Here is a 27,031-nt window from a genome sequence, read left to right on the forward strand (position 1 = left end):
TCCCCTGACTGGATACGAGATGTGCAGATTATTCTGGGGAGCATTCACAGGAAGAGCAAGCAATATCTGTACTACTGTCCTCCCTCAGCGGTTCCACTGAGAGAGAGTCACTACTGTAAGCAGAGCTGACCGCGCTGCCCATACTTAAAGTAGCTTAGCACTTCCAATATAAAACTGCTTTTTCAGTTATGTATGATTTTGCCAAACTTTAACTGTTCTTAAGTTCCCATGCTAAATTTCTGCTCCAGGCTGATTTTTGGGGGGATTAGGTGGGGGGACGGAAAGCGAAGAGAAGTTTCAGCTAAAATATAAAATAGTTCATGGTGAAGCAGAGACTTGAAATTTGGCAGGGGGATTTGCCCAGTGTCAGGGATATGCCTTTTGCAGTTATTATGGGAATCTGCTGCAAACTGGCCAAAATATCTCAATTCACGTACTCAGTGGTGACATGTTTGGCAGCTAAATTCTCCAAATATTCCATCTATACTGAACAGGCTCCATTCTGGAACTGTAGGGGATGAGCAGTGTATATTGGCTCTCTTCATTGCCAGGCACTCTTGTGATACCATGTACAGGAACTGAAAGCAAAGAGACTCTCTCTCCTGTATATGCAGTGCTCGCTGGTGCCCAGGAAGCATAGAGAAGGAGGAAGAAATAGCTTGACTGGAATACAGAAGGGGACAAATGGGAGTGTTGCAGGAGCCAGAGGGTGGAGAGAATCAGATGAAAGGAAGCAGAGGGAGACGGGGACTAGGGCACAAGAACTATTGCAGAGGTTAGATAGAAGCTATGGAGGGCAGGAGCCAAGAGACTGGATAGGAAAGGAGGGGTCAGGAGCCAGGGTGGTTGATTGGAGCAGAGGGGAACGCAAACAGGCTGGAAGCACAGGGGAAGAAGAATTTTATAACTACCAGAGCTCATTCCCCTCCAGAAACTGGAAACTGAAGAGAAATCCTGACATTTACATTCCTTTATTGTCATCAAAAAGCTGTGAAAGCCACTAGCACCATATGTGTCTCATCCCCCTAGTGGCTGGGCCATGTAAAAGATAATGGCCTACTATTGCTACCAGTTCCTCCATTAGTTCAACTTGTAGAAGTTAATGTGTAGATATCAAGGTCTGAACCCTGCTGATGGCCCAAGTTAGTGGTCAGTATGGTTCCACATGATGTAATTTTTGGGGGGGGGGGGGTTCTGTTCTTGATAAGGAAACTGCACCCCTCGCCCCCACAAAAGCAACAACAACAACAAAAAACCTGTATTAAAAGAATATTAAAGTTGCAAAGTCAAACACTGAAAAATTAGGAAATGCCAGGATTAAAGTTGCCTGTGCAATCTTAATCCCCCTTGTGTATATGCATTATTATGCAGTCTTTAATTATATGATCACTTACTATTTTTTCTATAGGACTCCTCCCTCATTTAGTGCACAGGATGGACAATGCTCAGGGAACTAATCAGAGTGTGTAACGCAGAAGGCATTTATCTGTAGAGCCCCTGTTGGTTGCAAAAGTTAGGTTTGTAATGAATCAGGAAGTGATTGCAGGAAAAGAAATGATGGTCTTGTGATTTTGCAAGTTGAAGGCCACTCTGGGGAAATGGATTCTATCCCTGCCATTGCCAGTGTTTTATGTGATTTTGGCAAGTCACTGAAACAATAATGTTTGCAGTTGACCACTAATCATATGTTCATTTTCTGGGTGTCTGGTTTTTAAGACACCCGGGATTAGACTTGCAGAAGTGCTGAAAGCTCATAATTGCAACTGAAGTTGGCTGGAGCTGTGTTTGAACACATAAAGTGCTGTAAAATGACTTAAGTACTCTGAGAAATCCTGCCCGAGGGCACACAAAATTTGTGGACACTTCTGACAGTTTTGGTCTCTGTGCCTCAGTTCACCAACTGTAAAATGAGGATGACAACAACTCACTTCACAGAGATGTTGTGAAGATAAATTAATTATGTCCACGAAGCCCTTAGATACAATAGTGAAAGCACAATAGAGCACAAGGTGGAAATTAACAATTCTATATTTGATGCAGATTTGCATGGTTTGTGGTACATAAAATCAGGAGCCACATATTGAATCAGAAGGCTATAAAGAAATATTGAATAACTTCCCATTCGCTGTATAAGACAAGGATCCTGTGGAAAAAATAGTATTTGATCATATTATTAAAGACTGTGTCACAATAAATACACACAAGCAACCTTCTGGCATTTTCTAACTTTTCAGTACTTGATTCTGCAACCTTAATGAGGTTCTGTTAATGTATATGTTGGGTGCCATATTGTACAAAAGCAGTGATAGCAAGGCTGCCTAAGGAATGCCTTTGTCTTGCGCTTTTCTAGTCAGTTCTGCCCACTCTTGGAGCCGTACCAGCTGGGTGCTGGATCCCCTCAGAATCTAACCCAGGCTGAAGCTAGAATTTGTCAGAGATACATCAAAGACAGTGCTGGGTAATAACGATTATTAACACTTAGCACTTAGTTGTTCAAAGTGTTTTAAAGACATTGACTAATCCTCACAGTACCCTGATCGTTACCCCTGTTTAAAAAAGCGAAGAAGAGAGGTTGCATCAGTGTAAGCAAGAGGACACATTTTTCTTTTCCTGGATGCAGCGCTGTGCTTGTGCCTCAATTCAGCAATGTACTTGAGCGTATTCATAAATTTAAGCACATGTGCAGTCCCTTGATATCACTGTTAGATCTACTCATGCTTAAAGTTACGCGCAGATCAAAGTACTTTGCTGAATCAAGGTATAATGCAGATGTGGTAGGCCTCATATTAGATTTGTGTTTCTAAAATATCTTGGGAGGGTTACAGGCTTGGACACGAAAGCAATAAGTCACAGCGCTTGCGCTGTAGGTAAATCCATAAATGTGTCCCATGGCTGTAAGAAAGCTAATGAGCTTCCCTGTTTTTATTATTTTATTTTATTTTATTTTATTATTATCCTTATAATAAAATGAATTATGTTCTCAGTCAAGTGAAGACATGTCACGTCCTCACAGGCACAATGTATTCTTATCCATTTTTTGACATATTAGAAAGAAAGAACATCTTAATCTGTGCCATGTGGATTCCCTCCTTAAAAAGAAATAGAAGAGTAAAGCACAGTGGAAGTCTGTGTGTAATTGGTGTGTCTGGTAATAAAGAAAGAAAACTAGGGAGATGACTATATGTAAAACGAACCAATATAGTTCCTTTTTTTACCTTGTTCACTAGAAATGGGAAATTGATTTAAAATGCCAGTGTGGGTGTTGCCCTGTGCAAAATAAAAACAAAGGCTGAATTACTTGGCTTATTTCATGCATTTGCATGCATCCCCAAAGAACAGATAGGTTTGTGTTGGATTCTCATTCATTGCTACGAAGTCATTTTTAAGATTAGAGGACTTGACAATGACAGGAACATCCTGTTGACAAAAGTGAATTCTTAAGATAAAACATTGGCTCAGCCAGAGCTGATGGTTTGTTTCACAAGTGAAGAAAAAGTATTTCCTACTGTTTGGACACACATAATGGGCCTGAGCCTGCACTTGCTAGGTTCATCTGGGTATGTCTCACCAAATCAGTTTTCTGCTATTGCAGAGGCATTGGTCATTGGTGCACCTCAGTTCCTCCTGTTCTCAACCTGTGGCACACAATAATTTAGTCTCCTGAGGGCTGTGATACTTTAGTCCAGGGAGAGTCAATTATTTTTTGTTAAGGTCCAAATTTCTAGGTCAAGGTATGGCCAATGTCCAGAGTCCAGAGAAAATAATGATAATAATAATTAAGTAAAAAGATTCCAGGGTCTGTTCAGAAGTGTCTGGCAGTATGGATTTGGCCCGTGGTTTGCTTATGACTATCCTTAATTTAGTCTGATCCTGGTGTCATAACTTTCCTACTCAGATCTGAACCTTAGAGTTCAGAACATGAGAAGCTAGCATGAAACCTCCAAACTTAATTACCAGCTTGGATCTGATATCACTGCCACCAGCCAGAATTCCAGTGTCTAGCTCACTCTGGTCTCCCCAAAACCTTCCCTGGGGAACCCCCAAGACTCAGATGCCCTGTGTCTCACCACAAAGGGAAATAACCCACTTCCCTTCTCCCTCTTCCCCTCCAGGTGTTCCCTCCCTGGGTTCCTGGAGAGATATACAGATTCAAGCTCCGTGAATCTAAACAAAGGGATTCCACCCTCCCTGCTTCAAGTCCTTGAAACACAAGTACCGAGAGATCAGATCTCTCTCCCCCCTCACCCAGAGGGTATGCAAAGTCAGGCTTAGTAAATCTAACACAAAGAGATTTTCCCCCTTCCTTTGTTTCTTAGCCTTAACCAGTGAAAAACAGTCAAACTGGTCTTAAAAAGAAAGCTTTATATAAAAAGAAAGAAAAAGGACATAAAATTGATCTCTGTATTAAGGTGACAATATACAGGGTCAATTGCTTAAAGGAAAAAATGAATAAACAGCCTTATCCAAAAAGAATACAATTTAACACATTCCAGCAACTACACACATGTAAATACAAAAAAAAACCAATATAAACCTATTGTCTTACTATCCTTGTACTTACAACTTGGAAACAGAAGATTAGAAAGCCTGGAGATTCCTGTGGTCACTCTCAGAGCCCAGAAAGAGAACAGACCAAGAACAAAGGACTCACACCCAAAACTTCCCTCCACCCAGATTTGAAAAAGTCTTGTTTCCTGATTGGTCCTCTGGTCAGGTGTTGTTTGTTACCCCTTTCCAGGTGAAAGAGACATTAACCCTTAGCTATCTGTTTATGACACCCGGTTATTAGACTCAGTGCCAGTAACTGGGTGAGATTTAGTGGCTTGTGATAAACAGGTCAGACTAGGTGATCTGGTGGTCCCTCTTGGCCTTAAACTCTATATCTCTTTACTGATGAATATTTCCCATTTTATTTAAAATGTCATTATTCTCTTCTCAGATATCATTGGGAGATGAGTCTGAGTCAGGAATGCTGGATTGGGCCCAATATCTTAATAGGTGGCATTGACTTAGCTATTGGACTGCCCACTTCATCTCTTTATTAGGGTTTTTGTTGTGGTGGCAGGTGGGTTTTTTTCAGTATTTGTAACTTTTGGAAATTGAGAGTAATGCTCATGAAAATGAGGGGAAGTAGGTTTGTTTGAAGCCTGGCATACTGCTGTGGATAGGCACTATGATATCTCCAGTCTGCACAACAGTGCTACTGTGCAAAAGGGTGGGAACAAGGTGGCACAGAATCAGCTAGCTTTGGAGACTGCCATAAACTGCAAAAATAAAGCCCATTAAAGCACCTGCAGGATTCCAAAACAGGCGGAAATGCTTTTGAAAACCAGGGGCAAACAACCTTAAACAAACCAAAGGCTTTCACAAGACTGAGGAAAGGAGCACCCTCATACTCAGGCAATATGTCCACTGAAGCTGCGACTGATCATTTTGCAGCGGAGGAAGTCACCCACCCTGTGGAGAAATGTGGGGAGGTTTATTAGTGAGATCAAGTAGTCTCAGAAAACTGTATTAGCAGAGCAGGTTGCAGTTAAAAGCTCAGGGCCCCAACCAATAAAGAAAACTGGAACATGTTTATCTGATGGAACACCATCAGATAAACAACCTGGAGTATCAGAGGCTGGCAGTAAACATCATCATCCAAGATGAGTTAAAATAGCAAAAATGTGATTTTAATTTACAATATGTTGCCTAGATACATCTAGCACATAATTTGTTGCAAATCCTATTTGACAATTTTGACAGTTTTTTCAGCAAGTAATTATTTCTGAACAAATTTTCCCATTATTTGATTTGCCTTGGGCCTCTAAGTATTTGGTCTTACATTGGGCTTGTCTATGCTTGAAATGCCACAGTGGTACAATTGCAGCACTTCACCATAGACACTACCTATGCCAATGGGAGAACCCTTCTCATCGTTGGTAGCTTGATCAATGGAAGAATTTTTCAATCGACCTGGCGCTGTCACCACCTGGAGTTAGATTGGCTTAACTGTCACTCAGCGGTGTAGATTTTTCACATCCCTGAATAATGTTGACTTAACTTTTTAGTGTAGATTTGGCAATTATTATTAATACCATGCTAAGGTACACAACCATATCTCTCTAGAGGTGATGAAATAACAATAACAAGGGAAAAACTTTAGTGAGACAGTCACAAAAAAATGACTTCAGCCAGAGATGTGGTTGCCTGCCGGCCAACCTTTGTTCCAGAAAGAGGATTCTGATTGATAACTCAGAAGACTTGCAGTTTTTCAGAAAATCTAACTTTTCACATTTGGAAACTCCGCTTAAGAGACTGTCATGGGAAATCCAGTTGTGACAACAGAAAGGAGAAAACTCTGTCTCTTTCCAAATGTGCTGTTCAGAAATAATTACTGAGTGTCACTCCTGTTATGGAATACCTTATAGAATTACTGAATTAAGGCGCTTTTGTTCTTCTTTTTTTCTTTTAAAAATGAATTATGTAATTGTACTAATGTTTAGCTTCACGTAAGGATTGTTTCCCTCCTTTGGCTTATTTATTTCATTTAAATAAGTCTCTAGATTTTGGGGTTGGGAATATTGAGTCACACTGGGATTTCTAGAAAAGACATATATGTTTGGGGAGGGATAGTTAGTGGTTTGGGGGAGTGATAGCTCAGTAGTTTGAGTATTGGTCTGCTAAACCCAGCACTGTAAGATCAATACTTGAGGGGGCCAGTTGTGGATTTAGTTGGGGGTTGGTCCTGCTTTGAGCAGGGGATTAGATTGGATGACCTCTTGAGGTCCCTTCCAACCTTGATATTCTATTATTCTAATACAGAGGAGTTTAGGAAAACATAGGGATGCATAAGTCTGCTTGTCCCTGGGTTCTAACCTTGTTTATGTAAGTTGGAATAACGGGTGTGCAGGTAAGAGTGCTAGTCCCAGTTGACCAGTAGGTGATGTTATTTTAATTTAAATACAATACAGACGGCTAATATAATGTCCTCTTTTTCAAAGGAAAAATAGTCATTTCTCTTGTTGACTTTTATCACACAGGTCACAATGTGCTGTTAGTCCTGCTAAAACAGTCTTTTTAGACAAAGATAATAAGGGCTTTCTGTAATAGATTTTACCATAGTAGACAAACATTTCTATATTTTATGCCATTTCTAGTCTTGGTTACCCAGTTATTTAAAGACTCTTCTTTATTGACTGCTTGGTGTTAGAGGAAAAAAGTCTCTAATAATTATCATAGTAGGGAAAGTTGAATTTATTTTTTTAGCTATCCCCAAATGGAACTTAAATCATTTCTGTAATATTTTAGAAAGGTATTTCCAAAGTTATCCCTGATTTCTCATAGGTGTCACAGAAAAAATGGATCTTCTAAAGAGGTACAGAGAAGGAGGATGTTGGCCTTTCATATTTGCTTAGGGAGTGCGTTCCCTGAGCTATGGGCAGCACAGATAAAGGCATAGAGATGTTTGTGAAAAAATCAGGCAGATGGATGTTGAAGGCCGGCATCACGGATGGACTGGAGCAATAGGAGGGTGTCATGAAGAACCATGAAAGTGAGAGGAAGCAATTTTAACTTGATGTGCTGGAGAAAGGAGAGCTGGTGAAGGGAGAGGTAATATCAGAGTGAGGAAATTTGGTGTCAAGGACAGCAGACAAGAGGAGGTTACAGTAATCAAACATAACTGATAAGAGCCTCAGTGAGTCTTTTACCAGTGTGGACCGATAGAAAAGGTTAGACTTCGGAATGTTATGGAGGAAGAAGCAGTATGATTTGATTGTGTTCTGGATGTATGGAGCAAAGGAGGGGGCAGAGAGTCAAAGTTGACCTCCAGATTATGGGACTGAGTGACTGGGAGGATGGTGGTGGTGTCAAAAGTGTCAGAGAAGGGCAAGAGTGGGGAAGGCCTGAGAGGAAAGTTAAGGAGTTAACATGGCCAAAATGTAAATTTAAACTAATAACAAGACATCTAAGAGATATCAGACTTGCAGAAATGCAGGTTTGTTCAAGGAGACAGATTAGGAGCAAAAAGGCAGCTTTGTGAGTCTTCGAAGGTCTAAAATGGTGCTAGAATCTCTGTGACTAGATTGTTGCCTGAAGAAGCCAAATATGACCACTCTCTTTGCTGGACAAAATGCTGCCACAATGTTGCCTGAATCTACTAGAGGTGAGCATGCTCCAAGATCCATACTTTTTGGAAGTCATTCAGGACTCTAATTTAAAAACAAAGCCAAATGCAAAACCTAATTTTTAATCTGAAGATCTGTGATGATTTAACTGTTGGGTGTTTCCTGCCAATATCCTTACTGGATCAGTACAGTGCACTCTGCTTCCATTTGATTATAGTCACAGTATCAGTAATTGACAGGAGGAGGTATAAGTCCAAAACACCTTATTTACACAGATTGGCTCTGCGCTCACATGAATTAAAGTCTTCACTTACAAAATGTGGTGTGTGTGTGTGTGGCGGGGGCAAAATGTTGATTAAAATGTGGTGGTGACTAGAATGCTCATCAGGAGATAGTTTATCCCAGAATGCATGAACAGAGTCTATAGTTATTCTTTATACCACAGTTTATTTGGGGATTAGGAATATTTTGCATCCATTCCCATCAAACAGTAAAAAGATGGAGCATAACACAGTTCAAGGTGCCAAATGGAACATTAATAAATAAATGTGAACATCTGGCATATACATATTTTCTGATTGCTGCCTGAAATCCTATGCCATACATTTCTTTCAGTATGCAAAACATGAAACATCTTTCAACATACAAAGGGCTGGGTTTGCAGTAAAATACACAGGAAACACTGTTTACAATATTGTTGCAGACTTATTGGTCCTGAGATAGGAGAGGGACAATGTGAGTGAAGTAATATCTTTTATTGGACCAATTTCTGTTGGTGAGACAAGCTTCCAAGCTACACAGAGCTCATAGGCTCATAGACTTTAAGGTCAGAAGGGACCATTATGATAATCTAGTCTGACCTCCTGCACAATGCAGGCCACAGAATCTCACCCATCCACTTCTATAACAAACCCCTAACCTATGTCTGAGTTATTGAAGTCCTCAAATTGTGGTTTGAAGACCTCAAGCTGCAGAGAATCCTCCAGCAAGTGACCCGTGCCCCATGCTGCAGAGGAAGGCGAAAAACCTCCAGGGCCTTCTATTCTGTAGCTTGAAAGCTTCTCTCTTTCACCAACAGAAGTTGATCCAATAAAAGATATGACTTGATCCACCTTGTGCATTTTATAGAAAACACTAGCTTTTTTCACCCCGTTGTTTGAGTATAGTCTTTAAAAAACAGTCAAAAGTGAGCTTTGAACTTTTAAGCCTCATTAAAAATGTTTCTGTATATTCCTTGCCCGTGTAATTGATAGAGTAAATTTAGAACTAGCACATAGGGACATTAGCAAGAATGATCCACTTGCATGAACTGTCATTTCCTACCTGGTTTCCACTAACAGAGCACAGAGGAATGTGCCCCTTTCTCAGCCTCTAGACTGCTATGAGTATGTGTGACTCATGTAATTGAAGAGAAGAGAGTAGAGGTTTCAGAGCATAAATATGACTTCACAGGAGACAATATACTTGCACCAAGAATTTTTTTCTTTTCAGTAAAATCTAAAAGCAATGTATATAATAGCAGTCTGCCTGTATTTTTAATGTGGATTTAAATTAAACAGGAAAACATTTTGGGAGAGAAAATTACTGGTAATTTGATTCATAAGGAAAATCAGAGTGTAACACAGTTCACAGAGTTTAAGGCCAGAAAGGGCTATTAGATCATCTATCTGTTCTGTGTATCACAAGCCATTAAACTTCACCCAGATTCTCCTATATTAAGCCCAAAGTCTTTAGTTAGACCACATTTCAGTCTTTAGGAAGCCACAGGCAGAGAACAGGAGGGAGACCAAACTGTCACCAGAGCCTGATGCCCAGGCAATGGCAGGGAATTGATTAGGTGAGATATGGCCAGATGATCCCAGCAGGTGAACCACATCTTGTGCTTCAGAGGAGGGTGATAAACCCCCAAGGTCCTTGCCAGTCAGACCTGGAAGAAAATTCCTTCTTGACCTCAAACCTGGTGATCAGTTAGACACTGAGCAAATGAGCAAGCACACCAACCAGCCATCTAGAAAGGGTTCTGTGTAACACTTCAGAACACTGGTCCTCCCTGTTTGATGTCCCATCTCCTGCTGTGGCCAATTTCTGATGCTTCAGAGGAAGGTGAAAAACAAACAAAACACCACCAATCCAGAATATATGTGGCCAGTTCTGCACTGGGGGAAAAAATCCTTCCTAATCCCCGTAGATGACTATTTGAAGCTGTGAAGCAAGCAGTTAGATTATGGTCATTATTTTAATGCAGATCGGCAAGTGTTATGAACATGTTGAAGGGAACGCAGGCCATCCTGTTCTCCCCATAATCCAAGAAGAAAGGGGATGAACAGAGGGACTCACAGATGACAGATTCCAAGGTCAGAAGGGACCACCTATTATATAAAATTAGAAGGATTAAGCAGATCAGGTAATACAGTAACTCCTCACTTAACGTTGTAGTTATGTTCCTGAAAAATGCTAATTTAAGTGAAATGATGTTAAGCTAATCCAATTTCCCTATAAGAATTAATGTAAATAGGGGGAGTTAGGTTCCAGGGAAAATTTTTTTGCCAGACAAAAGACATTTATATACATATATAGCATAAGTTTTAAATAATTTTAAACAAACAGTATAATACTGTACTCACCAGTGATGATTGTGAAGTTTGGTTGAGGCGCGGCATAGTGGTGTCGGGGCATGGGAGCTTGCCCTGCTCCGCCCATCCGGTGTTCCTGCTGGGGAGTAGGGTCGGGAGCTTGCCCACTCCTCGGATAGAATGCTAGGCAGGCGGAGTGGAGCAAGCCACCATTCTCCCTGGCAGGAGCACTGGGCGTTTGGAGTAGGGTGAGCCAAACAGCCTTATAACAGAACATTGAGTGACTTTAAACGAGTATGTTCTCTAACAGATCGGCAACCTAGTAACGAAACAGTGTTACCCAGGACAACTTTAAGTGAGGAGTTACTGTGTGATAATTGTCTATAAAATAAACACCCTTATTCTAAAATAAATGATCAGGTGCAATATAAAGATAACACTTGTCTGCTGTCATTCTGTTTTGTGCAATGATCCTATCAGATGGTATGAGCAATGAGATGTGTGGCTGAGCCAGTACTTGGCTGGGAGGAATTTAGCAATTTTTTGTTGCTGCAGAAAGTGATGATGGTCATTCGGCACTGAGTGAGTATTGAACCAGAGTGGTGCCCCAACATGGTGCCTCAGGTGACAGAGGGCGCTGCAGAATTTGCTGGGCTAAATTTGCAGAGAGTCTAGGTGGGTGAAATTTGCACATTTTTCTAGCCCCTCCACCAATTACGCCATTGTAGACTCCCTTTAGGACTTGCCTGGATGAACAGTTAGTGCTCGGCATGCTGGGGTGTAAACAGTGAATCTGTGTCCACGTGAATTAAAATTTCCCTAGTGCACGTTGACCTATCCTGTGCATTAACTGTTCATCTCAGCAAGCCATTGTTTAGCAGAGCTGGCTTGACAAGCAGCAGGGTGGGGGTGAGTATGCTGCACCCTTTGAAAGGATGTACCAGTTCCACACCCACTCTGAAGGCACAGTCACTCCCAGAGTTCTCCCTTGGGCAGTGCAACTTCACAGTCATCCTCAGTGCAGGTCAGTGGGGATCAGGCACAATCTAGCCCTATGATCTATAGGGTGTTTATATGGTATTCTGTCAGTACTTTAAATCACAGTCCTGCATCTGTGGCTTAACTGTTTTTTCCATGATAACACATTTGAACATCTTGTACGATTTAAAGAGTCATAACTCAAATACATGGAAAGGGTGAGGAGTGGCAGAAAGAAAAAAAAATGGAAGTGAGAGAGCACATTTGATTTCGCATACAAATGACATGTAATTTCCAATAACTCAAAGGAAAATGATTGTCTTGCATTGAAGCCTAGCTGTTTTATTTGAAAATCATGTTTCTCAAAATTTCATTTGTTGGGCCAAGTATGGAAAATGTCATAGTGTACTTTTAAACTCATATAACTAAAAGAAGATCATGTTAAATAAATATAGCATGCATGGTTGTTTAGGAAAAACTATAATTTGTTACAATGCAAGGGTTCAATTCCTTCCAGCCTCTGGTTAGGCTTAAAAAAATGAATTATTACTAATATGCCAATATATTATTTTGGTTAAGGTGTGTTAAGCAGTTAAGAACCATTTGAAAACAGTGCTGTCAAATGATATTACTTTAGGTAGATAATGAAAGCATTTGTGTTTGTAAAATACATCCTCAGTCAAAAGTACAGTAGAACCTCAGAGTTATGAATACTAGAATTAAGAACTGACCGGTCAACTACACACCTCATTTGTAACGAGAAGTACACAATTAGGCAGCAATGGAGGAAAAAACAACAAACAAACAAACAAAAAAGTACAATACAGTACTTGTTAAGTGTAAACTATAAAAAAAATAAAGCGGAAGTTTAAAAAAAAAAAGATTTGACAAGGTAAGGAAACTCTGTGCTTGTTTCATTTAAGTTAAGATGGGTAAAAGCAGCATTTTTTTTCTGCACAGTAACACTTTGTTCAGAATTACGAACATTTCAGAGTTATGAACAATCTCCATTCCTGAGGTGTTCTTAACTCTGAGGTTCTACTGTATTTGTATTAGAAAGTTCATTTATGTAACTGTCCAAGTTGTTTGTAATGTTTATAAATGGTGGATCCATTTTTTTTTCCAGATGCTTTATTCCAGATGTCTATGCTGCCCTCTTCACTGCTGCTCTCGTACCATTAATGTGCCTGGTGGTAGTATTTGTGGTATTCATCCATGCCTACCAGGTGACTCCTCAGTGGAAAGCATATGATGATATTTTCAGAGGAAGAACCAATGCTGCAGGTAGGACACATGGGAGGATTCCATGAAGGCAATTCTAACTTAGAGTGGAATTCAACCTAGTGCAGAGTAGCTGCATAGAAACCCTGATTCAGTTAAGTTTAGGCACATTAGTAGTCCCTTTGAAGTCAGTGGACTGTACTTCCATGATTAAAGTTATGCACATGGTTTGTATCTCGCTGAATTGGAGACAAAGGCCATTGCACTACTCAAACTTTTAATATGGTCTTGAGCAAAATATAGGATATTGTGTAATGTATCTGCACTAAAGTGAACATCAGACTTCAGGAATAAGGAGTTGATCATGTTTATTTATGGTTTAGAGTTACTCCTTTTGTTTTGAAATTTCAGGGTACTGGTCCCAAGTAAATGAATAAAAGTTCTGTACATGAGAAACATGCTAGTTAAAAAAAAAAATCTGTCTCAGGCACAGCAGGGATGGGTATTGATTGGTCTTTCCTGTTAGGATGATGATTAATAATACAGTGTTCACTAAACCAAGTTCTAATGTGCTCTTCAGCAATTTAGGCCAACACATTAATAATAGGGTACTGTGTGGATGACTTGTAAAAGGAACTGTTTTCTTTTCATAGCGTCTGGATCAAATTTAGCTATAGTGTAAAGAGGTGCAATTCCATAGGCCAAGTCTGAATTTGGCTATTAGGTTTTATAAACTCTCAAATGGTTCTTGAATCAGTTTTTATATGTAAAGAGAGTTTCATCTATCTACAGAAAAAATAAGTTGAATAAAAGAGAGGAAGTGAATCACTACCAAATTCACTTCACAAGTCCAGAATATGACATTATACAAATATATAAAAGATACCTTTGTTAGATTCCAGTACTAAAAGCTGCAGTGATATAGTTTTAAAACCTTAACTAACTAAATAACTATTTACTAATTAGACAAATATTATATGTATTATATATGTGCCAACATGTCACGGCATCCAGCTTTTAGAAATATATCTTCTGCAGTGCAAAAATATCAAATATATGGAGTCTGGTAATTTCCTCAAAGTTGAATTTGTCCTTCACTGGTAAAGTACCAGATTAACTAACAGGAATATATGTTTGTATAAGATCCAAATGACAAAACATAACAGTTTGTTTCATATGTACTTAGCATTATATGGCTTGTTTGCACTTTGTTCTCTAATTACCCTCCAGAGATAGAAAAGGCAATGCCTGCAGCCTACCTAAAAGTGACACAGCACACTGTGTGGCAAAGAATGATTCCTTTATTCAGTGGTGAATAATACTGTAAGTTTGGTTACAAGGAATCCTTTTTCATATTTGAAAGAATTTTGATCCACCATCTTACTCTTTAATGGGTTGTGTATGAAGATATTCAGTGAATCTCCTGTACATGAAAGCCCTGGAGGCTTAAGTCTTTTGTCTAATTAGAAAGCAAAGTACAACACATTCACAAGCAATGCATGCTTCCCTACTCTGACCAGCTAATGTATCTCAATGTAGGTCAGAACGGGAAGCTCACCCTCTAAATCCACTTCATCATTAATCTTTTAACTAGCATCCTTTTGCCAGTCTCAGTAATGATAGATTTTGTGATGTGGACACTAATTCTTTAGGAAGTGGGCTGAGATCCCCAGTTTTCACACAGGCCACTCATGAACTGTCAGGTGTAATGACATTTAAATCCAGACCTGTAATAAAATCTGTGCAGACACAAAGATTCATCCTTGCAGAGCGTATTGCAGGATTGGGGCCTTTGTCACTGTGTACTGAGCCTGGATTCAGGTCTGCTGCTTTGAGATGAAAGTCTGATCATTAATCTTTTTCTAACTGTTCCTGGGAATTTTAATTTTGTATTTATAATATTAGAATTACTAATCTGTTGCATTTTGAAATGAGGTGTAATACATTTGGTTCAGTCATGTAAGATGGGAAAACCAGATTAATGCAAATATGTAAAATTCATTGGCCTACTTAACTACTAGATACCTTTCAATCCTGTTTGCATAGAACTAGTGGATTCAGTCCTATCCAATGTCTATTAAGGAAAGACAATACTTAGACAATAACATACATAAAGTCAACAAGGTGGATGCAGAAAATACTAACAGTAACCATGCCTGGGTGAATCAAAGGCATGAACTAGTAGATATGAACAAAGGCATAATTAACTTAGTATGGGTTGTCAGGGCTTTGTTGTAAGCCAGTACAAGAGCAGAGTGGAAAGGGCATTGTGAGTGTCTGGAGAAAATGAAGTTGTGAAGAAAGCACGGGCTAAATGAAATGTCAATAAGAGCTTCTTTTTATCAGGAGAAGAGGGGTGAACCTTCCAGTAGTCATATATCATCAAGGGAAATTGGCCTTTAATTATCTTAGGACTTCTGCAAGCAGACCCATTCCCCAAGGAAAATATTACATGCAAGTTGCTTTCTGGTATGGTTGGCAGTATTTATAGCTTTTACAAGGGTAATATCTAGTTATTACTATATTCAGAATGTAAGTTCCTTGAGATAGGGGGCCTGTCATCTCACTTGCCTGTGAAATGCACTGAAAACATATGGCACCATATACATTATAAATAATTGTCTTTTTGACTGTCTTGTCAAATATTTCTTTACTGTCACATGAGAAGTGGCTAGATCACTGAACCTTCTCGTGAGAATATACACTGTGTTTTAAGGCCTACTTTACTTTTATTTAAAGTATGGTTTTCCACTGTATTTTATTTTACATTTGCATAATCAAAAATTGAATGAAGGAATCGATCATTTGGATTATAAAGTGGATTGAAAGCTGGCTAGATCATCAGGCTCAGTGGGTAGTGATCAAAGTCTCCATGTCTAGTTTGCAGTGGAGTGCCCCAAGGGGTCTGTCCTGGGGCTGGTTTTGTTCAATATCTTCATTAATGATCTGGAGGATGGCGTGGACTGCACCCTTAGCAAGTTTGCAGATGACACTAAACTGGGAGAAGTGGTAGATACGCTGGAGGATAGGAATAGGATACAGAGAGACCTAGACAAATTAGAGGATTGGGCCAAAAGAAATCTGATGACATCCAACAAGGACAAGTGCAGAGTCCTGCACTTAGGACGGAATAATCCCATGCACTGCTACAGACTAGGGACCGAGTGGCTAGGCAGCAGTTCTGCAGAAAAGGACGTTGGGATTACAGTGGATGAGAAGCTGGATATGAGTCAACAGTGTGTCATTGTTGCGAAGAAGGCTAACGGCATTTTGAGCTGTATAAGTGGGGGTATTGCCAGCAGATCGAGGGATGTGATCATTCCCCTCTATTCGGCATAGGTGAGGCCTCATCTGGAGTTCTGTGTCCAGTTTTGGGCCCCACACTACAAGAAAGATGTGGAAAAATTGAAAAAGTCCAGCAAAGGGCAACAAAAATTTTTAGGGGGCTGGGGCACATGACTTATGAGGAAAGGCTGAGGGAACTGGGCTTATTTAGTCTGCAGAAGAGAAGAATGAGGGGGGATTTGATAGCTGCTTTCAACTACCTGAAAGGAGGTTCCAAAGAGGATGGATCTAGACTGTTCTCAGTGGTAGCAAATGACAGAACAAGGAGTAATGGTCTCAAGTTGCAGTGGGGGACGTTCAGGTTGGATATTAGGAAAACCTTTTTCACTAGGAGGATGGTGAAGCACTGGAATGGGTTACCTACGAAGGTGGTGGAATCTCCTTCCTTAGAGGTTTTTAAGGTCAGGCTTGACAAAGCCCTCGCTGGGATGATTTAGCTGGGGATTGGTCCTGCTTTGAGCAGGGGGTTGGACTAGATAACTACCTGAGGTCCTTTCCAACCCTGATAGTCTATGATTCTATGCAGAGAATGTCTGATGTCTCTAGATAGTCCTCTCTATGAAGAGGGTATAAAGTGGTGCAAGTGACATCGTGATCATGTTTAAAGGACAGAACTGTGCAAATACAGATAAAAAGTATCTGCAAATATACTAGGATATAAAAACTGATGATTCAGTTTGCTGGTATTTGTGAACTCTTTTTTTTCATGTTGATTCCAGTGAGCAAAGAATGTTTGCAGAAAGCAGAAGTGTCACAAATTCTCATTTATATATGCATTTGCACACAAATATTCATACAAATATATACTCGCAGAAGTGTTTATGTGGTGATCTTGAAAGCTGTTTGGGAGTTAGAAAGTTGTAAAAATAACATGCAATATAGACCAATTACCAATGTGAATAGTGAAAAACAAATATTCACAGCAATCGTTTCACAAACAATCCACAGGCTAAATATTTTTCACACAATTTGCTGAATTTTTATTTGTTTTGAGAGCACTTCTTGTTTAACTTTTGCCTCATCTACTCTCTTTGGATCTTAGTATAGTTTATGGGAAAAGCTCAGACAAATTCTACTTTATTCTTTAAACGACAGTGGGTTTATCTCCTAGAGTGCTGGATTCTACGGTCTTTTCTTGAACAGAACTTTCATCAACTTCAATAGGAGTTTTGCTGAATGAAGTCAGAACGGCACAATTTGTCCCAAAATACCATTTACACCACTGTAAACTTTCAAAATAATTAGAGCTCTAGGTGGCTAACCTAAGCTAGAAATGTGAGTCCAAAAAAGTATCTTTTCCCAGAGATTTGGAAGCATAACTTTTAAAGCAGCTTTAACTTGTACAGCTTTCTGTTTCACAGCAAATCAGCCCATGTCTCCCCGAAAGGGCAAAATTTTCCCCTTGGATATGAATGGAAGTATTGTACTGCACTATCAGTATGGATAGATTATTATCAATGCCAAAAGGGGTTCCCACGTGTTCTGGGTAGTGAGCACTGAATAGCAACATTGGATATTATCGTATGGATCTCAGAGGAAAATTTCACCTTAAGCCAGCTTCAGGGATGACATGTTTTCACAGAGATGAATTCCTTAAGCAGTTAAAAATAGGAATAGTTCTTTAGGCTATTTCGCAACTGTGATAGGGAATAAACAGATTGTTTTCAAATTAAACATTCAAGCTTTTATCTTTCCATTTATTTTTCTTCAATGTCTATTTTTACTGGAGACTATATAAATAAATTCTGCAATCTTTGGGCATGTTTGAGTTCTCCTATATCCTTGTGCCAGCATCACAGGTCACCAAAGCAAGGCAAGACATGGTTTCACACTCTTCTTTCACTGATTTTGAGGGCATTTCTTTTTTCAAAGGCACAGAGCAACATGTAGAGATCATTGCTCTCTTCCCACCTTATGCTTTTTCTACAGGGCAAAGGAGGACTGGAATTGATTGTCCTCCTCTACTTTCCAAATGAAGATATGAACACTAAACTTCATCACTGCATGATAGCATCTACATTGCTATATGTTGTATCACATTGCATTGGAGGTAGCTGGCGTCAGGTCAAGGAGAGAGAGGGGAACAGGAGAGTCAAATTTTTATTATTTGAGAGAAGAATGAGTGTCTGATCTAGTCATGAAAAGGAGAGTGCTGTGAAGAAAAAGACTAGTTTACAAGAATGTATTTGTTATCTAAGCAAATCAGAACTTTTTGAAGATATAAATTTGGTTTGCCTAGAAAGGAAAAGTTTGGACTGATTCAGATTATTTTCAAACCAGTTTGCCCAGCCCTACTACAAACATGTTCTGTTGAGTATGAGAATTGTTATATATACAGAGCATCTCAGTAATCATCTCGACAGGAACCAAATGGAAAGTGTACAGTGGTAAACACCCTTCAGGAGGATGAATATTGAGGTTTAGAGAGTGTGATGCTGCTGACATTGAAGTCAGGTAGCATGGGAGTGGAACTGGGTCCATAATTAGGATACACTAGCTATAGGGAAACTGAAACTGGACATGATTACAAATTTAACATTCTCTTTCTACAAATATTCCTCAATACCTTGATTTCCTTGTTTTTCTGTGACAATTCCTGCCAACAAACTTATTTTCAAGAATATTTATGGAAAGTGAACACAAAGATGGTATGAGCACAGTTGGCTCATTCATTTGAATTTCTACTATAAGAAAATGTTTTTCAGTATTCACCCAGCTCTATATATTCACTTTAAACATACAGCTCTTCATGGCTTGCTAAGCAAGAGTCTTTGCAGTTTTTACTGAACTTAGGTCTCCAGTTAGCCAATGAAATTCACAATGCATGAATACCACTGTCCCTCCAGACCAGCCAGGAATAGAATATCTGAAAACTTAATCCAGATTCTGCAGTGAGTCTTCAACACTAGTCAGGAACGATTAAGAGAAATTAGAATCTCACTGCCAGTTCAACAACCTAAAGGGGCGAAAGCACAACAAGCAATATTTTTAATCATTCTTTTGATTGACTTTTACATTTTTATAAAAACTATAAACACTGCAGGCAGAGGAAAAATAGGCAACATAATAGCAAAAATACAAACATTTAGGAGTGCTTGTGAGTGTGCACCTAGTTCTTTTTTATTTGTTTTTCATAACAGGATATTCCTTATGTTCCACAAGCAAAAAAAAAAAGCATATTCTGCATAAAAAGGCACATACACCATTTCCAGTTTATTTATTCATAATTTAATTCACATTTTTCCTACTCTTCTGGCTCATCCTTGGCGTAAGTATCCCAGATGGTCTTGAACCTTTTGACAGTTCTTCTTTGTGATGAGTCAGATTTAAATAATAAATTCAGGAAACAGTTATAAGATACAGTTAGGCTATTTTTGTTGCACAAACAGCAAAGGAACTTCTAAATATAATATCTTGTGTTTACAAACAGAAGAAAAGGAAAATTGGCCATTAACATTCTAGCACCCAGCAGTTTCAAAATCAAGGGTACTATGTTTACCAAAAGCAGCAAAGAATCCTGTGGCACCTTATAGACTAACAGACGTTTTGGAGCATGAGCTTTCGTGGGTGAATACCCACTTCGTCAGATGCATGTAGTGGAAATTTCCAGGGGCAGGTATATATATATGCAGGCAAGCTAGAGATAATGAGGTAGTTCAGTCAGGGAGGATGAGGCCCTGTTCTAGCAGTTGAGGTGTGAAAACCAAGGGAGGAGAAACTGGTTTTGTAATTGGCAAGCCATTCACAGTCTTTGTTTAATCCTGAGCTGATGGTGTCAAATTTGCAGATGAACTGAAGCTCAGCAGTTTCTCTTTGAAGTCTGGTCCTGAAGTTTGTTTGCTGCAGGATGGCCACCTTAAGGTCTGCTATAGTGTGGCCAGGGAGGTTGAAGTGTTCTCCTACAGGTTTTTGTATATTGCCATTCCTAATATCTGATTTGTGTCCATTTATCCTTTTCCATAGCGACTGTCCAGTTTGGCCGATGTACATAGCAGAGGGGCATTGCTGGCATATGATAGCGTATATTACATTGGTGGAGGTGCAGGTGAATGAACCGGTGATGGTATGGCTGATCTGGTTAGGTCCTGTGATGGTGTCGCTGGTGTAGATATGTGGGCAGACTTGGCATGGAGGTTTGTTGCATGGATTGGTTCCTGAGCTAGAGTTACTATGGTGCAGTGTGCAGTTGCTGGTGAGTCTCTGGAAAAATTCCACCACGATTTCAACAGCTTCCACCCCACCATCAACCTCAGCCTGGACCAGTCTACACAGGAGGTCCACTTCCTAGACACCACGGTGCAAATAAGTGATAGTCACATTACCACTACCCTATACCGAAAACCTACCAACCGCTATGCCTACCTTCATGCCTCCAGCTTCCATCCCAGGCACATCACACGATCCATTGTCTACAGCCAAGCACTGAGGTACAACCGCATCTGCTCTAACTCCTCAGACAGAGGCCAACACCTACAAAATCTCCACCAAGCATTCTCAAAACTACAATACCCGCACGAGGAAATAAGGAAACAGATCAACAGAGCCAGACGTGTACCCAGAAGCCTCCTACTGCAAGACAAACCCAAGAAAGAAACCAAAAGGACTCCACTGGCCATCACATACAGTCCCCAGCTAAAACCTCTCCAACGCATCATCAGGGATCTACAACCCATCCTGGACAATGATCCCACACTTTCACAGGCCTTGGGTGGCAGGCCAGTCCTTGCCCACAGGCAACCTGCCAACCTGAAACATATTATCACCAGCAACTGCACACTGCACCATAGTAACTCTAGCTCAGGAACCAATCCATGCAACAAACCTCCATGCCAACTCTGCCCACATATCTACACCAGCGACACCATCACAGAACCTAACCAGATCAGCCACACCATCACCGGTTCATTCACCTGCACCTCCACCAATGTAATATTCGCTATCATATGCCAGCAATACCCCTCTGCTATGTACATCGGCCAAACTGGACAGTCGCTACGGAAAAGGATAAATGGACATAAATCAGATATTAGGAATGGCAACATAAAAAAACCTGTAGGAGAACACTTCAACCTCCCTGGCCACACTATAGCAGACCTTAAAGGTGGCCATCCTGCAGCAAACAAACTTCAGGACCAGACTTCAAAGAGAAACTGCTGAGCTTCAGTTCATCTGCAAATTTGACACCATCAGTTCAGGATTAAACAAAGACTGTGAATGGCTTGCCAATTACAAAACCAGTTTCTCCTCCCTTGGTTTTCACACCTCAACTGCTAGAACAGGGCCTCATCCTCCCTGACTGAACTACCTCATTATCTCTAGCTTGCCTGCATATATATATACCTGCCCCTGGAAATTTCCACTACATGCATCTGACGAAGTGGGTATTCACCCACGAAAGCTCATGCTCCAAAACGTCTGTTAGTCTATAAGGTGCCACAGGATTCTTTGCTGCTTTTAAAGATCCAGACTGACACGGCTACCCCTCTGATATTTACCAAATTCATTGTTTTATAATATATTGTGTTTTCTTATTTAAGAGCTGAATTTATCAGCAGGGCTTTCCCTTGATACCCTTGAGACAGATTAGTATATGTTTCTATATGTCTTCTATTTGGTGAATGGGCATATTAATTGTTAAACTGTACTATGCCTTCGTTTTGGCACTATAGCCTCCATCTTGGGAGGACACACCTTGGAGGTGTCAGGGGAAATCCTTTCATGTGGGAGGGCTAATAATGGAGAGCAATCAAGAGCTGTCAGCCTGAATGGTCTTCCATTCAAATGGAAGCACCCAAGACAATGAGCTTGCTGCAGCCTAGGAGGAACCAGTTCTCCCAGTGTGCACTTCAGGTGGGCTAGAGCTAAGCAAGAATCAGCTGGCAATGAACTTGAAGCCATGCAGTGGGGCTCATCTAACAAACTTCATAAAAGGGAGACTCTCTCATGGTGGACAGACCAAAACCAGAAAGAGGAGTGAGGGTGCAGAAGAATCCTGGACTCCTTGGAGGACTCTAAGACACAAAAAACTCTGAGGAAGGATGTGGAAAATGAGACAAGTGCTTATCTTTCCATAGATATATATCTCTCTTGTTCGTTGTTTTTCAGTAACGTGGGATTGGTTTAAAGGTGCCTTTGCAAAGTCTCTGGGTTACTTGCTGTAACTGTCACAAAGTCTCCAAAGGCTGAAATTTTAATCCAGAGTGCCCATGAGGGTGAAGCTATGGAGAGGGCATACAAAAGTTACTGGGGAGTCCTAAGAGTTCCATACTTGTCTTGGGGGCCTAAAGCAGCTGAGCTGCAGGGCCCCAGATTCCAGAAAGGGGTACCAGCATTGGAGTCTGTATCCCAGGAGTGTGCCTGAAAGGCTGGATGTAGAGCCAGTGTCTGGATGCTGCTCAGACTCAGTAAGCTTAAGAGCACATGGGATCCAAGGCTTTGGGTCCAGAAGCCTGGTGACTGTCTGCAAAGGGGGAGCTCAGCTAGAGCTGTGACAACTCTTATCATCCAGTTTTACTATTACAGCATAATCTCCTAAAACTCACCAGCCCAATAAGGCAATTGTTTCTTGTTTGTGTCTTTTGCCACTTTTCAGCTGCATTATGGTAATTTGCCTTTTATAGGTTTTCCTGCTGCTTTGCCTGAAGTTGCAATTTATTCAAAACTCTTCTGGCTGATTGCTCATGATAATGTGAATGGCTGGTCACACTACTTCTAGACAGAGGTTGCTCTGTTGGCGTTTTGTGAAGCAGTGGGATGTTTTTCTAATCATCTAGTCACATAGATTACTTCTTATGATGATACTCTGACACTTTTTTTAATCTTCTGTTCACGTAACTTGAATCTTAGCCTGAAGTCCAGTTTGTAGGGTATGTTAATTATTGTTGTTATGAATTCATTGTTAGAGAAAAGCTAAACTCTTAATATGGGAACATGCTTCTCTTTAATGTTCATTGCTTACCTTCATATTCCCTAGTTTTAACAACTGCAAAGTGTGGGGCATTCATGTAAATGGCATTTTTGAAGAAGGGATTAATTAATGTTCACTCCACACAGTATTTCATGTGTCGTAGATTCAAATTGTGCAAACAAGTACCCAGTGCTTCTGCTCTCCGTTACAAAGTTGGGAGACTGGCAATGTCAAACATCATAATGTAGTAAATATATTGCCTACAAGGCTAAAACAGATTAAGTGTGTTGACAAAACTGCACTATGTTAAAGTGTGTTGGGAATTACGGATTCACCATAACTCAGACTTGCCAACGTGACATGAGTCATCAAAACTTGTGACAAGGACCAAAAGAGGGGAACACTTGTTTGCTCCCCCTACTTTGCTCACCCCTTGTTTGCTCCCTTTGTTCCTTCCTCAGTTTTCTTCTGTTGTTTATTCTTCCTCTTCTCCCCATATTTGCTCTCATCTATGCTTTCTCCCTGTTTTTGCCCTCTCATTTACAGACCTTTCAACTGCTTTGGAATGTACAAAGGCAGTGGCTCCTGGCTTTGCCAGGAAGAAAGTGGTAGTGTTGGCAGCAGGTACTCACAACTCCTCCCTGTGCCTGTCAGTGCCTGTGTATAGTGAGGTGTCACTACATACATGCAAGGAGTCTGCCACATGCAGGCACTCCCCCGCCTTCCTCCATTCCATTGTCCTGACAGGCACTCCTCCGTCTTTTGCCCAGAACATCGCGGATGCAGTACCCCACCTCAGGGAGTGAGAAGTGGCACTAAAACATGAAGTACCATGTAATGCAATACAGTTGAGAGGTCTGGTGACTCAGTAGGTAATGGTTATGCCTCAATGCTGCATATTTCAGCATTTCTTTATGGGAATTAGAAAGCTTTTCAGAATGCAGGAGTGTCATGATCTGGTCTGAATCTCACAGTTAAAGCCATTCAACCACATTGGGCATGATGTGACTTTTTCGCTAAGACAATGCACAACCCAGTTGTATATGTAAAAACTGGACAAAAATTTAATCCAAAGGTTGGGACAAAAATGATTTGAGAGGAGGGAATTCCATAATTAAGACAATGAGCAAAAGACCTGTAACTGTGGAAAAGAAATGGATCTCACAGAAACAGGCGTGCCAAATCAAGGTGGTAATATATATTTTCAGGAAATGGATGGACTGACAGTAACTTAAATTAAGCCCTCCATCTACTAAAGTGCTAAACAGCGGGTGATATGTAGTTTTGCCATAGATAGGGACCAAATATAGTTCAAGTTACAGTATATAACACACACCAAAGCTGTGTTGCAACATGTCTCACCCACACTGTACTGCTGCTGACTTTACTGTTCCACCACAGCTTTCTATTCTGTATTACTTGTGGTTTATTGAGGAAATATGTAGGTGGGTGGTGGCTCTTTATTTGATCCTGGTTTGGTTTTAGACTTAAACAACTGTAAGAGAAAACACATTTGTCTGAAAGCACAATTTTTTTTCCATAAAGAAACCACACGCATTTAGAGTCTCTTCAACTCCAAGCTCTGCTGAATTCAGACCTATTTATTGATACTCTCTTTTCTTACTCTGTACCTATTTTTGCAAACTATTTAAAACCAGGTATTTTACAGTTGCTTAGCAGGTTTATTTGTCCTAGTTTTTGAGGCATTGTTTGATCAAAATATACCCAGTTGTCAGAACGAAATGTCGATGAGGTGAGCTCAGTCAGCTTTTGAACTGTAAATACTGGTTGAACTTCAGCATTATATTAATAGGCTGTGATTTCCTTATTGACAATACTACTGCATAATAAAGCTGAGGCTGTTCTTGTAACAAAGTTGGGCACACAGCAAGCAAGAGATACTCTTTGTGTCTTTTAAAATCAACACATACAGATCCCAAAGCTTGTGATTATATTTATTATAGAGTTATAGTTCACCATTTCAGATGATGTCTATGAGATCTTGTTAGATTTACTGGACTTGATTTTACTTGGACTTGTCTTACATTGGTTTAATTCAGTTGCGTTCAGTGTTGTTCTTGATATGTGCTGGTGGGGAAGTGACTCCCCATACTCCAACGTTAGATTGAGATAGCTTATCAATCCATTTTCTTCATCTTTTACTCTTAAGATATGTTAAGTCATTATGGATTTCAGAATATATTTTTTTTGGCTAAAATTACTTAAAGCTAGTATTGCACATGCAAAAATCTGGCTTGCACATGCAGAAATGCTGCTTTTGGCATGCTCTGCAGATTCATTTTGTTCCATCAGCACTCATGTTTTCCAGTGGTAAAGCTACATTGCAAAAGAAAATAAAAAGCTACTATAAGAAAGAAGTTGTTTGAACTTACTTGGAATTTAACTTACTTGGAATTGTTTTTTGCACTGCTAACTTCTTAGGCCCAACTATGGGTTTTAGAATGTGTGTACATTACTGCTCTTTGTCTTCACTACATTGCATTCATTCCATTTTACCTTGTACCGTGAGCTAAGTTAATTAAAGGAATACAAAGGTACTGTAAATGATTGTGAGATTTAGACAAGAAATGGCATTTCTATTCATTAACATTTGAACACAGATAAATGAATAGCTGTACTGGTAACTGCTGGATTTCCGTATTTATAGAAAAGTGTTAAGTAGATAATAGCACAATTCCTTACTTTATGTTTAAAAATAAAAATGTGGTAATTCTCACAAAAGAATTAGTTGGTTATGTACTCTCAGATATTAGCAAATAGAACTGCCAATTATGTTATCTTTTCAAAAATATGAAAAGAAAATATCTAATCAGTGATGTGTACACCATAGTGTGAAAAGAAATACTTATAGTAAGAAATAAAGCACTACATAATACTTAGTGCTTTAAAGTGTTCTACATCTTAAAACACTTGAAGCATTATGAAGTCAATAGGAGTAAAAATTACAGACAGTGTGATGGTATGGATGTTCCTATTCTTCTTCGAGTTGTGTCTCTATGGGTGCTCCACCGTAGGTGCTCCACTGTAGTGTCCTCTGGGTACTCCACCGTAGTTCCTTCTCTGTGGGTGCTCCCCTGTAAATGTGTCTGTGTCCCTGTGCTGTTGATCGGAGAATTTTGGTAGCAGTGACCGTTTGACCCAGACATATGTAGCACCCCACATGTGCTCTGCCACGAGTTCCCTTTCTACCACAGAGTTTATGATTAGAACTCTGAAGGAGAGGGGAGGAAGGGGAGTTGTGGAGCACCTATAGAGAGAGATATCTCGAAGAACCATAGTTACTGCACAAAGTGAGTAACTTCATCTTTCCATGTCTGATACGTATCCTAAAACATTTGCAGGTTCATTTTCTGTGCAAATTTGCTGCATGCTTTTCTCTCTGGGTTTGGTTTTGTGAGTAAAACTGGGTAGGGCCTGCAGCAAGCTGATCATAAGACCCTGAAGTGTCAGTGGAAAAAATCATGACCAGACCAAATGCATCTCAGAACAACCTTGCATGCTAGTTTCTCTTAAACAAAATGTACTGTGCTAAGGCCTGCTCCAAAGCCCATTGAAGATAAGGGAATCTTTCCATTTACCTCAGTGGGCTTTGGATCAGGTCCTTGGTATGCAGGGGTGAAAGTAACTTAAAGGACTTGCCGGTACTCCAGAGTCCTGTGGAGGGGAAGGGGTCTCAACCGGAAGAGGCATGGCCTCTATCGGAAGAAGTGGGGCCTTTAAATCCCCGGGCTTTTAAATCAGGATTTAAAGGGCTCAGGGATTCAGCTGAAGCTAGGAGTTGGGCCTTTTAAATCACCTCCGGAGCTACCGGCTGCAGAGGTGGCTGGGAGCCCTGGGGTTTGGCAGGGGTGAAAGTAATTTACATTTCTTACCCA

General features: G+C 40.2%; 1 protein-coding gene across 3 annotated transcripts in view; it reads left to right on the top strand.

The window, feature by feature from the left end:
- ADGRV1 (adhesion G protein-coupled receptor V1) overlaps positions 1 to 27,031 on the top strand; it is a 447,886-nt gene that overhangs the window by 354,892 nt on the left and 65,963 nt on the right. For all 3 annotated transcript variants that reach the window (XM_050943853.1, XM_050943852.1, XM_050943851.1), the window contains one exon: positions 12,789 to 12,946. In XM_050943853.1, the coding sequence (XP_050799810.1) occupies positions 12,789 to 12,946 (158 nt within the window). The remainder of the gene's footprint in view (positions 1 to 12,788; positions 12,947 to 27,031) is intronic.

Source organism: Gopherus flavomarginatus, chromosome 3 (assembly GCF_025201925.1).
Source record: "Gopherus flavomarginatus isolate rGopFla2 chromosome 3, rGopFla2.mat.asm, whole genome shotgun sequence".
Classification (NCBI taxonomy): Eukaryota; Metazoa; Chordata; order Testudines; family Testudinidae; genus Gopherus; species Gopherus flavomarginatus.